At 39.2% G+C, this 15025-nt stretch overlaps 1 protein-coding gene across 3 annotated transcripts in view; it reads right to left on the bottom strand.

Moving 5' to 3' along the window:
• THADA (THADA armadillo repeat containing) overlaps nucleotides 1-15025 on the bottom strand; it is a 153012-nt gene that overhangs the window by 12181 nt on the left and 125806 nt on the right. Inside the window, exon 37 of one of the 3 annotated variants that reach the window (XM_030946138.1) lies at nucleotides 12-889. The exons of the other annotated variants lie outside the window; for them this stretch is intronic. Within the exon in view, the coding sequence (XP_030801998.1) occupies nucleotides 852-889 (38 nt within the window). The 3' untranslated portion in view covers nucleotides 12-851. Of the gene's footprint in view, nucleotides 1-11; nucleotides 890-15025 lie in introns of those variants that run through there. 3 annotated transcript variants of the gene reach the window in all.

Raw genomic sequence — 15025 nt, forward strand, 5'->3', positions numbered from 1 at the left:
TTGCCCTTTCTTTCAGAAATACTCTGAAATGAGATTACACACACATATTCCTCACTCTACTACCACAAGTTTTGATTAACATTGAAGACCTGCTGATCCTAACCATCCTGTTATGACTGAGGCATTTCTAGAATCAGGACTCCATGTTTCTTCCCAACATGATGTTCATATTAAAGAAATCCTCAGGAGTGGTTCACACCCTTTTTACTTCACACAGTTCCTGCCACCAAGGTGACTTCTGGATTTTGCACCTTCAGTGACCCAGAACACTTCTATTTACATGGGCAGGTCTACACCTCTCTGGAAGTCGCATGACTTACTTGCAGCTCTCTGACTGAAATACCTCAGGCTCTGGCATTTCCATACAGCTGTAGTCTGCATGTGTTACCAGCTGGCTCAAGATTTGCTAGGAAACTTCTAGCTGTCATCAGAGCATCCTCTGGCAAGCTCCAAGGGACTTGGATAGTGTATCTCCATCTCAGATATTGGTGGGGTGGCTCCCTGCAACTTCATCTGCATCTTCAGCAGACATGGCATTCCAGAGGCCTTGGCATGCTCAGGTGGATAAGTAAATTCTAACATGGTCTGTATGAGTTACTTCAAGGACTTTGTCCAAGTAAATTTATGTAAGGAGCAGGAGCTGCTTAGTTTTGCTTAAAGTGTAAATATATACACAAATTCTTTGACTGGTAAGTAGTATTCAGTCGGTAACCAGAGTTCTTCAGAAAAAATCCCAACACAGATACCAATATATTTGTCTAATACAGATTTTACATTTGTCTTTTCCATTTCCTTCAGAGCTCTTTAAGGAATTGGTTTGGGTCCTCTTCAACTTGAGAAGGAACTAAGTGCTAAGTGCTCTCCCCAGTGTGCTGAATGGAAGTGCTCCCTGCACAAGACAAAAATTAAAAACATTTGAGTCTCACATAGTAATGCAGACATGAACTATGCAACACCAGGGACTTCCCCATCACAGGGAAGAAATCTCTCTTTCTATTCTCTACACATTTAATACATGGCTTGGAACCTTTCTTATTCAAAATATTCCAAAATATTCTAAATAGGCATGGAAGACAGAATGGCTGAGTAACCTGGGGCTCTCAGTCATTCATTGCGATATGGAGTGCTTCATAAATCACTTACAACCATGTGCATGGAGAGAAGGAATGGCACTATCTATTCTGCAGGAAGAGCAGACAGTCATGCAGATGAAAAAATCTTGACTGGTTTTAGATGTCTGATCTGAGACATTATGACTTGTTTCACTGAGGAGTCAGCACCCCATAATGCTTTAATATTCAAAATGCATTTCCCTCTGGCTTCAGCTGTGTGTGCTCTGAACTCCTGCAAATCATGCCTGCAAGGTATTCGGCTAAGCATTCAGCATAGTGACCTTCTTTCCCAACTCTGCTTGGAATGACTTGCTTAGCTGCACAAAACAGCTCTCTGGGAGAGGCAGGGACAGAATGCAAAATCACAAGGGCAAAACTAAATAGCTTTGGCATGTCCCTTCTTGTGATCCTGGTCTTTATCACATTCAACTTGCAGCTGAGGTCGTAGTTGAATTTCCTAACATTTGGATACCTGACCTTGCAATCTTCTGAATATTCTTGGTGTGGGGAAAGGCTGGAGGAGGAAGATGGCAACATATATCTATAATTTGCCAAGGTCCAAAAAGAAAAAGAAATCTATACCTTCATCATTTCAAGTACTTAAACACAGTCTGGGCCAGAGCTACCTATAGCCACAGTTGCACAATCCTGAAGCAGTGTTTCTGGCACTGAGCATCCTCAGTAGCCCTGCTTGGAATGCAGGTAACCATTTCAGGAGCAGAGACATTTAAGCTGCTTTGTGAACACAAAAATCTTCAGAGGTTTTAGCTTTTAGGCTCCTTTCAATTTCTATTGAGTGCGTGCGTGTATATATATGAAAAGTACAGCATTTTATAGTACTATTTCTCAGTCAAATTTGTACATGTTTTATCAGAAATGCATATCCAAAGCATACATGTGTAACAGCATTCAAAGAAAAGGCCTTCAATTTTTTTTCACAGCATGCATAAATATAGCATTTCCTCTTAATTTCATATGTAGAATCATGTTTACAGTAATAAAACCCAAATCATTAAAGTTTACAAAAATACTCACAGTACAGAAAAATCTCAGTACCAACTAGTAAGGATTAACACAAGTAGTTGAAAACCAGGATTTTATAATGAGTCGTGTTAGGCAACCCTAATACCAACAGCCCATCAGCACTCCTTATAAAAATACTCAGTTCACACAATTAAATTTACAAAGCAAATCATCAAGAGACAAATGAGACAGAAAAGCAGAAGGCTGTAAGTTTACAGAGGTCAATTCAAGATATGGTGAAAAGGTGAAAGAACCATGGAGAATGAAATAAAAGTGCAGGTAGAGAGGAAGGGAGCACTCAGTGCACAGAAGAAAATAACAGCTCTAGAATATTTTATTGAATCAGACTGGCAATCTGAAAGAATAAACAACATCAAAGGGATTTTTCCTCCCCCATTTTTAAACAAAATAAGGAAATCAGGAGGCATACTTCTCTGTATGCGTTTCCCACTACAACTTGTGAGCCAGTTTCAATCCAGTTTGACAAAAAAGGATACGGGAATATGAAACACTAAGTTTTATTTCTATGAAATAGCCAACTGGGTAAAGAAAAGAGACCCTACTGCAGTCATGCCTATTGAAAGGATGAAACTTCAGTCATCAGACATGAGAAAATCCACTTACATGCAAAACAAATCCATTTAAAAAACCCACCAAACCTAAGCTTCCTTCACTTCACTGCTCAAGGAACTTTTTACCTTTTTCACTTAGTAACGCGTTTTGAAGTTACAGTCCACACTGCGACTGAAACGTGTCTTTAACCTAAAGACTTTTTCTGTCTTTAACATCTTATTTTTCCATCTGTATATTTCAAATGAGTTTCCTTCAGCAAAGGCCACATTCTACTTAACCTTGCCATGGCACTAGGTGAGCCTTAATCACAAATTGTGATAATCAAGTAAAACTCCTAATTTGGAGAATTTACCTCTACCCTGTGACACCCTTTCACAGCGGCACAGATATGTCCATGCTAAAAACCAAAACACATTGCAAAACAAGGCAGCTAACAAGCAAAGACTGCCTGTACTGCCTCTACTCCTATGAATTTGAAAAGTAACCACTGTTGAGTTCTACAGACCAGCCTAAAATAATTCCGTCTGTGTGTATGCAAGTACTACTTCACCCTTGAGATCACTTTATCCCTAGGCTTCTCCCTACACCCACTGTATTTGAACTCCAAGATCTGTGCTGACCTTGCTTTAGGGGAGCATGAGGTCACTGACTCCAAAGTATCAAATAATCTGTATTTTGGTACATACCCTTTAAAGACTATTGCCCACCTGAGTATGATCTTGCCTAATTAAACTGACCTACCCAGCACACGTTGCTTTCACAGAATCCTCACAGCTGGAAGGGACCTCTGGAGATCATCCAGTCCAATCCCCAAGGAATTTGCTTTAGGGGATAGAAAACAGCATTGTGAACATCTTTTAGAAAAGGCCCTTCATTAACACAGGTTATGTGATCCTATTGCTGTTAAGCTTCAGAGAGTGTGGCGTATGCCTGTTTTCCTGATGTTTCTCAGAGATGGTATGTTAGTATTCTCTATTGCAAAATGGCAATTAACTGGAATATTTACATTTGGGGAATCTGAATTAAAGAAGGAAGATATTCTGGAAATTCAGTTTTTAGTTGTGCCTCTTAATGCATGCACATAAGACAGCAAGCTTTCAGTAAGTATGAGAAAAAAAAATTAAAATATCTTTCTTCAGCTGTTTATAGTAAAGGCAGGTTTAATAGAACACCTAAATGCAAGAATCTATAGTCTTGAAAGTCTACTATTATAATATATGGATTCTGGAATTAGGGAAGATTAGGTTTGTTTGCGTAGGAACTTTTAAGTACAGCAAGAAGTCTAAAAGTGTAACTGAGGTCTTCAACACAAACATGAAATCAGCCTCTGTGTATCTGCCCATGAAGGAAAGTAAAAGGGTAATTAACACAGTACATGAAAAAATGAATGGGTTTTACTAGTTCTGGTAACAAGATATTGTAAGTCTAAGCTTCACTGTGATCAAGCCAAGTGTATAAGTTAATCAAGACCTTCACTGAAGTATTTCTGTTAACACTTTCATCTTACCAGTGGGAATTATTTATAAAACTGTTTTCCACTGGCAGCATGACAAGGTGATCATTAACACAGCACAGACCATGTGAAGGAACCAAATTAAAAACATGTGAAAGTGGCATTACACTGGTACTGTAAGCAGCTGCCATAAATAATTCTGCTCCTCAAGGTGGTTTCAACAATCTTGCTCTAAATCTAATAAATCAAAACCCCTTTATAAAAAGTCTAGTTCTCAAAATTTACATTTCTAGGCTTCCCAAGGATGTTTAACTTTACTTTCTCAAGCATGAGAAATCAATTTGTTCAACTAGGCCAGTTCCGAGTTCTCCTTGTAAGCGCTCATTTGGAACTGATTATAAGAAAAAAAAAAGACACTGAGTTTTACACATCTCAGGTTTTGAAGTAAGAGCCCATTGTGTCCCACAACTGCTTCCCCCCACCTCCCTCCACCAATACACCAGGAATTAAAGTAACCAAATCAGTGGGAAGGCTGTGGCACAGGAAATCAGTAATACAATAAAACCAACTTTCATTCTTAAGGTGCCGCTTTGACTCCGGCACAGGTAGGAATTACCTTGGTCATTACAAATATCGAGTGCTGACTTAGGTGAAAACAAGGTGGTGGTTTAGGTTAGTTTGCAAAGGTATTTATATCCTCTCACTCACTCCCACCCACAAACACACTAATGAAATTCTGTGTGCAAAAATCTGCTTGCAGGAATGGATCATCTCCTCATTCTTGGTGAAATACCTCTGGGATCTGATGGGCATTCCAGCTCAGCCTTCATAAGGAACTCCATGAGTATATGGATGTGCCTGCCCAGGGCTCTCCCAAGTCCTTCCCTTCAGAACTTCCAGCATGCAGTACTCAACTGCACTGTGTGGGAAGTTAATATGCAGGATCTCAAAAATATCAGAGATGCTGGTCCATGTCCATTTGGACTCCTGCATCTGAAACAATCTGAGGAGGAGTGGGGCGGTCACAGGCTGTGGATAACTAAAGCCTTTTTGTGCACTCCCAGTTAGAGCAGCACCCTATTTGCTCTAGCTTTCACCTGTGACAGGCAACAAAGGATCAAAAAGCTACTACCAACTTCCATATCCCAGTTTCTAACTATGACTAACCTCTAGCTGGATGCTCTGAGAAAGTGAGTCCATTTAAAATGAAATTATTTTAATTTGTACACAACTCCCCTTAATTCCTCCACCAGTATTCTTTTTTTCCTTATTCCCTTTTCTCAATTGCTAACCGATGAACAATTCTTCTTGAAGTAACAAGATTTCTATTGTTGTATGCTTGGCAACTTTTCAATATAATCTAGCTTTAAAAGTTACTTTTTAATAGTACCTGTCCTGTATATCAGATTACTCAGGTAGCCATTGTTTTTTCAAAAAGAAACTGATTGAGACATCTTTATCCTTTCATAGACCAGTGTAACAGAAGAAACAGTATTAATAAAAGAACTGCAGCAACTGGTCAGCAAAATAACACAATTTGTGCCCAGACTTCATTTTTACCGATAAAGGACAAGCTACGACCTTGTAAGTGCAAGTTTCATTTCAGTGTTTTTAACTAATAAGACTGAAGTCAATTTATTCAAATAAAACATCTGAACCTTGGTGTAACAAGAGCTGAATACAGTGGCAAAATACCATAGAGGCTACAGGCCAGCTGTTGCAAACTTCTTGTATCACAGAACTTCAATTACATCTATAAATTAATCTGTTAAAATAATATTTCACAAGTCTAGATATGATTTTAGAGCTTAACATTTTTCTTGATTATTAGCATGCTCACAATTAGCAATGCAGAATGCTAGCTACCAAAAGCAAACAAGAAACCAAAACAGCAAACCTTCACAACTCCTCCTGGCCTAGGTGTAAAAACTAGCCAATATAGGGTGAATAGTACAATTTCTTTTACCCTGGCCTTCCTTGACAATCTGTCACGCTCTTGTGAAGCAGAGTACATTTGCTCCAAAGCACTGAGTCTTCTGCACTTCCAGCTTGTTTAGAGAAAGCACAAAATAGCTCTATTCAGAAGAATATCATCAGTCCTTCAGTTTTTGTTTACTTCTACAGAGGCTGATTTCACAGTTTACTGGCCTAGTTCGCAAAATTACTTTTTCAATGAAGATAATTAAGACTGCTGCTTACTTCTTCTATGATTAATCAGGAGTAAAAATCAAAGCCATTTTTGTTAGACTGAAATACCATAGATCTCTCTCAGAAATAAAGTGAAATGCTTTCAAAGCAGAAGATGATCATCAATGGTGCTATTTTGCTTATATCAAAAGGGCACACACTTGCTAAGCTAACAGGAACAGCACTTTTACATTTTTACCAGAAAAACTGGCTTCATAACCTTAGGAAGTTTCATACAGAACTGCAGGAGCATGTGTATTCACTCTGGCTTCAAGTCAATGCTTCTTCATTAATATTTTACTCACACACAAAGACTCCCAAGTTTAGAAGGTAAGCTGTGGATAACAAACAGCCTTACTCTACACTCGCATCAGAAAGGGAAAAAAAAAAGGCAGTCAGCAAATTCAGTGATGGGTCCCTGAGCCCAAAAGTAATCACCGAAGAGTTTTCTGAACAAAAATATTTAAGTCATATTTTCAAGCCAGCTCTTCCTCTGTATCTAAGGAAGATAGTTAAACATTATTCAAGAGTCACCATTAAACCAAGAAGCGATTGTACTACAAATGCAATTTTAAGACCTAATTACTTTTCAATCAGATCTTCCAAAAGTTTTCATAACAACAGGAGATATTTTAAGGATGCAAAAATAGAATGCCACACATAACATAAATACTATTACAAAGCCACACAATATACATTTTAGTATAAAAATATTACGCAACCAGGCTATAAGTCAAATCTGCTTCTGAAACAGCCCAGAATTTATTCTAGCAGAAAGACCAGATGAATTCATTTACACTCCTAGACCTCAATTCTTTCATCCTTGCAACTGACATGTAATTGTTACCTTCTTAGAATTGCTACAGAAGATGTAAAAAAACCCCAAATTACAGCTTCTAGCCACAGTAAGTGTTTCATAATCTCTACCACGTGTCATTTTGCTCTCTGGAAGAAACTTCTTAAATGTGAGGTCATCACAGTCATCAAGTAGTCACCAAATGGCACAGGTATTTGCCACTTACTTAGTTTGCCAAGATTTAAATGGTCATCATTACATATTTGTCTCTCCACATAAATCCTTCTCAATGCAGGTGCATGAGAAGTATTGACTATTAAAAGCTTGGAAAGGATAAAATGATGCAGCCAGAGTCAGGGTCCCTTAAGCAGAAGGTTCAACACTGAACATTTTAAGGAGAATGCTGTCTTTTTTTCTGTTTGAACCCTATCTACTTATGATCCTACAATTACAGACAGCTTAAGGGTGCCTATCAGTGATGTTCCCTTTCCCGGATTGCACTACTCTTCAGTAACATGTGGTGCACTTCACTCTGCAGAGTGTTCTGGTCATTCCGGGCAGCACCCACTGCCTCCTCTGCCAGGGCCCACGTCAGAGCATTCCCAGAATACACACCCAGCTGTGTGACCTTCCCCCTGTCCTCAACAGGCCTTATCTAATGGAACTGAAGAGATCTCATCACCTTACAGTGTCTCAATACAAAGTCCTACACCATGTTTGAATAGAACACTGCAAACCGCTGCCACTGATTTACACCTCTCCACTGAGGCCTCAAGACATATTCCTTGTAACAGGGTATCAAAGAGATTCCACACACAATCTTCTGAAAATAAACCTAAAATTGTAGAAAATCATCCTGCAACAGGAGCAGCTCTGCTTTGCTGTGATTTTTTTCTGCTTTTGACTGTATTGCATCTTTTTCATATTCTCTTCTGCCTGGATGGGTCTTGTCTATGTCTATTCTGCTTTCTACTGCTTAAAGGCCATTTGGATAAATGCCTCCTATTTAAATCCTAACATTCAGCTCAAAAGGCTCCTCTTTCATAGCAGGCTTAGAAATTTTGTTTAGTGGGCTGCACATCTAGTTACCAGAATGCAGTTATCAAGAATATTCACAAAGCGGAAGAAATCCTTGAGCTGATTCCAGAAAAAAATTTCATTAACCTTCTTTCCAATTGTCCCCAGTACAGGGAACATAAACATATTTTGGCTAATATGATTAGCAGTTTTCCATTAGTAACCCAGACAACACTGTGAGAACTTCTGGACTGTGCCCAAGAACCCGTGGCATATCACAAGATCTGTCTGGGAGATTTTTCTCACCAACAAGTTCCAAAATTATAAGCAATTCTCAAGGCAGCTTGAAAATCATGAAAGGTAATAAGTGCATTTTAAACGGTCTTTCCAAAACGCTGTTTTTACCTACCCATGGCATTAGCAAGGACCTGAAATTCATCCCTTTGAGGGAAGCTGTTAACTTTCCACACCACAGCAGCTGTATCACAGCAAGTCACATGTCTAGAATGAAAGTGTTCAGAATTCTGCATGCAGCTGTAGCCACCCACCCACAGCACTACCAACCACTCCACTCTCAGGCTGGCTAGTGGAAGAGCTCCAATCAGCAGTATCAGCAAGCTCTTTCTACAGCCAGGTTCTTCTGACTTCATGCTTTTTGTAAACCCCTCCATCAAACCTCTAAACAGAGGAAAATCAAATGTCAGAATAGAGAAGAAAATGCACAAGTTTGACTTTAATCAAGCAAAGGAAATTTCATCACCTATGATCTTGCCAGTTAATGCATCCTTAAACCAGTCTGCATGAATGCAATTCCCTAGTTTATGTTTGGGCAATTACCACTTATTCCTCAAAGCCAGGCAGCTGCCAGAACTGGTTTTAAGAGCCACAACTAAAGGAGCTGTCTGGGGCCTCAGAGGCCCATTAGCCTAACCTGAACATCAGGGCAAGCCACCTAGTGCATGAGAAAAGTAGAACCCTCCACACTAATCTTTGTCCAGGATCAGAGTAACCTGACATTTGTTTTATTCACCACAGCCCTCCCACCTGCCTCACTGGAAGGCTACACCTACGGCACGGAAGTAGAGCAAAAGGTGGGTAATCCATCCCCTAGTCTGGCAAGAGCATGAACACACCAATCATGTGAAAAGGAGAGTTCTGAACAGTTTGCTGGCATGTCTTCTTTATATTTCATCAAGAGAGACACAGTGACTTACAACATGTATACTGCACTCAGCAGTTGGGCACAGGTTCTAACCCCCAGTTATCTTCCCATCTCCAATCCCACAGCACGGACTTTGCACTTGGCAAGTAAACAGGTCTGGGGAGAGGGGTTAACTTGACATGCTCATGAACTAAAGCTTTAAGAAATCTATTTAATGCATTTACCCAATGATGAATATGAGCAAGAAAAGCCCCTTTTGCTATGGACAAAGTTGGCACTTACTTTAATGAATAGTTTGAACACAGTTTCAAATGCCAACAAGCAAATGAGGCAATGAATAAAGTAAAATATCTTTCTTCACTGTTTCCCATGCAATATGTAGGATGCTTTAATTGTGCAGCTAAACACCACCAATATTAATGGTATTTTTAGCATTTAAACACTACCAAGGTCCATTTAGCATTTTAGGTTTTCCCAGCACTTACTCATAGCTGTTTCACTAGCAACTGGAGTAGATGAAATCTGAGCCACTTGTCCTGAAATGCTTCATGGACTAGTTGTAAAGGACATTTGGGGTACAAGTTTTGGGATCATGCCAGTCACCCATGATTTGCTGATATCACCTGTGGTGTTGATGATGACTGCCAGACCATTGTGCTGCATTAACATCACACAGACTGCTTATCTCTTATCTCTTCCTCAAGTGATTTACTAGATCTTCTAAGGGCACACATGTATGAAAACTTTTGCACAGCTTTAGGTTCAACAGGAAGATTTTTAGAGGACAGGAACAAGAAACATAAATCTGAGCAGGATTTCTTCTCCCCTTGTTTATTTCAAATGTTAATATAGCAAGTCTGATCGTCCCTTAACTTCCCCTACCTCTGCTAAGGCTTATTTACACCATCACTGTGCCAAAAAAACCCCCACACATAAACCTTCTTCCACTCACAGTCATGACAGCCACCCCTACTCTAGGTTCATGAAGCCATTTGGTTTGAATTTGCCTTGACTTTTACACTAATGATGTGTGAAAAAGAAAATTGAGGTGCAAGCAACAAGCAGCTTTGCTGTTCTCCATGCTAAGGTGACAGCATGGTTCACAGAGAAATGTTCTACCCAGTCAGATGGTTAGGTCTAAAGTCTTTCTAAATCTAGAAGAGAATTCAGAGACACCTTGAAAGTCTTTTAGTGCTTCAATCTAATTCAATGATATTTTTTCTTCTCCGACCACCACCTCAAGTGGCACATTTTAACTTCTCCCCTTACACACGTTTATACTTGCTGGCCAATAAACAAATTAAAAGTTGCTGAAATGCTCCCACATGCCTGAAACAATAATATAAACCTGAAGTAGTGTGGGCCACTAAAACTGTCAACACCCTGCAGTGAAGATTTCCACAGGAATCTTAACTCAATCTGCTCTGTAGTGCCATCCCCTTCCCAATAGGATGGTGGAAAGTCACTTCAGAAGGTGGAGTCAGCTTCTTTAAACCAGCCAGCTAATAAATTCATTTTTCCTTGCTGGTGAATCAAAAAAGCAGGACACTTGTCACTTTCACTGATCATTTTCCCCATAGGTAAAAAGTAGACTCTATCAAGAAATGAGCTACCACCAAGAGAAGAAAAGAGAACTTTGTATTTGCTCAGAAACTCCTGGCACAGGAGTATCAGCTATTGCTATTTCTTAAGCACATGAAATGGAACCAAAGAAACTGAGTTAATATATCTGAAATTTTAGCCAGTGGATTAAAACTGACTACATTATGCTCAGAATTACTCAAAAACATAGAGATCTAACAATAACATTAGACCGATTTTCAAAGATGCTCCCGCTGCACCCAGTGAAGGTGGTGCTCAGAGTGGGCCATTTACCTGCCATGGGCTGCACAAGCTCTGCTGCAGCCACCCCGCTGAGCCCAGGAGCTAACCTGCTCATCTCGGTAAAAAACTGCTATTTCACAACAAAAGTAGCAAAAAGCCCCTGAAGTCCTCAATTATATTCCAGAAGAGTATTTAGGCTGCTAAATCATTCAGGTACTTTCAAAAGATTTCCTCAAGTTTGCAAATCTAATTGCTCATCTAAGCTTAATTCAGCTCAATTTTAAAAATCAGCTAAATTGATGCTAATGCTGATGACACTAAAAATGCCCTTAAACTCATTTAAGGTTAATTTGGTAATTTACCAACATAAAGGTTAAGCTGACTAAAGGTGTTTTTTAATATAGAATTTTATAGGATTTGATTGGCTTGGCTATAATGGTAGAAAAATAGCTTATTCAAACTTCTCTAATACTGTTAAGCTCATAACTTCACTTCATATAATTCTTCTCTAGATTAAAAAAAAAAGTCACAGAGCAAAATGACACCAAAAAGTACAGTTTTTGTTCTAACACAGATACTTGAATTTTTCAGGATATTTAGCAAAGTGATCACCAGTAGGGAAAAAGCACTCTTGTTTCCCCAACTCAAATCATCTTTCTTGTAAGGAGTAACTCTCCTGTATAAAAAATGCTGCTGTGAATAGGTCTAGACTTTACACAGCCATGGGTCACTAATTTAATTAGATTTCAAAGCAACTATTCTACCTTTACACTGAATACAATACTTCCTGTACCCTCCCTCATACTAAAAGGAATAAAACAATCCGCCAGAGGTTTACACCTCAATGCATGAGGAAACAACAACAAAGTGTACACACAATACCCTCAGCTACAGATGGGGATTATATTGTTCCACTTAGTAGGAAAACCTTAACTACCTGCTAAATTGGTATTTTTAGCAAGGAAAACAGAAGCTTTTCTCCTTTCTGGTGAGACAGGATTCTGTTTGACCTGCTCTGCTCAGAAAATGACTGCCATCATCCAACCTCAGTAACTTCCCCTACTGAATATGAGCTTTTGCACATACTAAAAACACAAACCAAGCTTCTCTGTATGAAGAAAATACATTTTAAAAGTGAACTTTACTGGTAACAGTAGAGGTTCTTGCCTTCTATAAGAAAACAGTAGGGCTTGTAGGGTTTTGTTTGGGGGTAAATAGCAGGGTAGAGAGAGGATAGGGGCCCTGCCATATATCAGCCTTTGGTCTTTTGAGCTTTTCTCCTGGGGCTGCAATTATCACAGGGTTCTTGTATCACATGTGTTACCACACATTTCTGACTCCACTGCTTACTGCTTTCCTAATTTCAGTGATCCAAAGCTGCATGGAATAATTACCTGAGGGGACTGGGGGTTTGGTCCTCACCAAAACCATGAGGGAAAAACAAGAAACCAAGTTCATATTCTCCTCCAGGAGAGCTCATGTAGCATTTCAAAGAATTACACAAGATAGGAGCTGTTACTGGAAGCGTAAGGACACTATAATAGGAAAGATCATTTGCCTCCAGTTTCACCATCTCTAAATGACATGAAAATACCTATTATTTGACACTATCATCCTCCTACACATTTCTGCTATTATTCAGCAACACACATGTAAAGGAGAACCATGCTACAAAAACTCTACGAACAGTCTATGCAAATAACTTTGCTACTGTTAACAACAACTCAACTTCACCTTACTCTGCAGAACAGCATGCTAATTCAGCCTTGGTCTGACTGTAATACACAAGTACATAACCTTTCCCACTCTACTTTTCCACATGAAAACTTAATGCCAGCTGGTATCACACAGGAAGGGCAGGGGCAGCTGCCAGGCTATAATCACAGATTCTTCTGTATCTCAATATAAATGAAGCAATTATGACATTGATTCCCTAAGCTGACAATAAATGCGGATCTTCTGCAGGCAGCTATAGGCTACTCCTCCCTTACCTGCTGTGTACACAGTGAGAAAAGAGAATTTTGTGAGGAGGGGATATGAAGATGCTAGCACCAAGATTTCTGGCAAGTCCTGAGCTTGTATTTTGTGAACAGCATTCCTCCTCTCTGTATGGCAAATTAACAGCAATAAAAGATGAAACACACCATAACTCATTCCTACAGTGCAGTATTTCTGGAAATATAATGGTTACTAGGACAAAACACTTTTGATGCACAAATGAAGCTGAAATTATAATTGTCTCTTTAGTCTCTCCTGTTAGCTAGTGGTCGTGGTAATGACATAAAAGTGAAACAATTACAGAATGTATGAAAACAGGTTTCTAAACATCCATTCCTATTTCTGATCTCAAGTCATCTTTCTGATCTCATGACAAAACTACTGGGCCACAATACTAATTTATCATTGTATTCTGGAAATGAAAAGTCAGTTCATTTACCATATCCAGTAATTTGTTATAAAGTAAGAATTTTAAAGAGAGTTGTTTCACAGCTTCTATCAATTTCAGTCTGTGGGTTCAGTTATCTTAAAGTCAATGCTGTGATGAAAAATCAGACTTTCATGGTATGAAAACTTGAAAAAAAATAAGCAGATATTTGAATGTAATTTAAAAATTCCCATGACAGAGAGGTCTAGTGATCCATGAAATGTCTAAACCACAGACACAAACATATTGCATACTCTCACATGAACATGAAAAGAAAGGGGGTAAATGAAAGTAAACAAACAACATACAAAGATGAGCTTATTTTAATCTGGTTATAAATAAAAACCACAAGGGCAAAATTGCTCCCCCAAAAGCCAGAAAGCAAATCACAAAAAGTGAAAAGAGTTTAGTGGGGAAAAAAGATCACAGGAAGGAATACCAATGATGAAAAATGGACATGAAAGGAAACTGAATTATCACTTTTCAAATGCAGCATTCTCTTCTAGTCGCAGAAGACAGAAATTCATTTCATTGCAAGGAGTTTAAATGAAAAAACAGGCACAGCTAAGTGTAACTAAGGGGTTAACAGAAGTCTAGGGAGTGGGGTCCCTATCCTAATCAGGAACATAGCAAATAAAAAACAATTATTATGTTATCTTCTCAATTATGGTCACTTCAGCTTTACGAAGTGGTAAGCTATAAGAGCACTGAGGTGACCTTAGCATTAATTAGGAGAGAGAGGACAGAGCTCTCACCCAGTTACAGGAAAATATCCCTTGGCACCAGGATACAACAGGGAAGAAGGGAGAAGATACAGGGTTCAGAGAGACAATCCAGCACTGTATTAGTCCCAAAGTACCATCTTGAGACACTTGAGGATGCCCCCAAAGGCCAGCACTGGGGACCTGAGGCACATGCACACAGAGCCCCTTGATACTCAAGAGAGCTGTAGCTGGGACTTGAGAAACTGTCAGAGCTGTGGGATTTAACAGGAAGATGAAAGCTGTCCATGCCACATCCCTCCTTTTACCGTCTTCTATTCCACAGCTCTGTGCCTGAACAGTCCCAGCTCAAAACCACATCTGTCACATGAGCAGATTCCTGGCTACTTCTATCTACAACAGTAGATAGAAACATCATTTTACCATCTTTTATTATTTTTTTTTAAACCACAGAGCTGCTTTATCTCCAACCTAGCAGAAGTTCACATGGAGAGGGCTGACTAATTTGAACTGACTGCAGACAAGTTGGTACAGGCATTACTGAGTAGCACAGACCAGGGACCACCAGAGAGTGATGAGCTTGGTAGTAAACTCTAATTTATTCCCAACACACGGAAGAATGTGTCAGCAAAGACTCTCAAAGTGAAGCATGTTAATTAGTTAAGCCTACTCAAGTTTTGTGGCTATTTTAAAATTAACAGGGTTGAGTAAATTAGGGCAAGCAGACAAAA

Source organism: Camarhynchus parvulus, chromosome 3 (assembly GCF_901933205.1).
Source record: "Camarhynchus parvulus chromosome 3, STF_HiC, whole genome shotgun sequence".
In the NCBI taxonomy this organism is placed as follows: domain Eukaryota; kingdom Metazoa; phylum Chordata; class Aves; order Passeriformes; family Thraupidae; genus Camarhynchus; species Camarhynchus parvulus.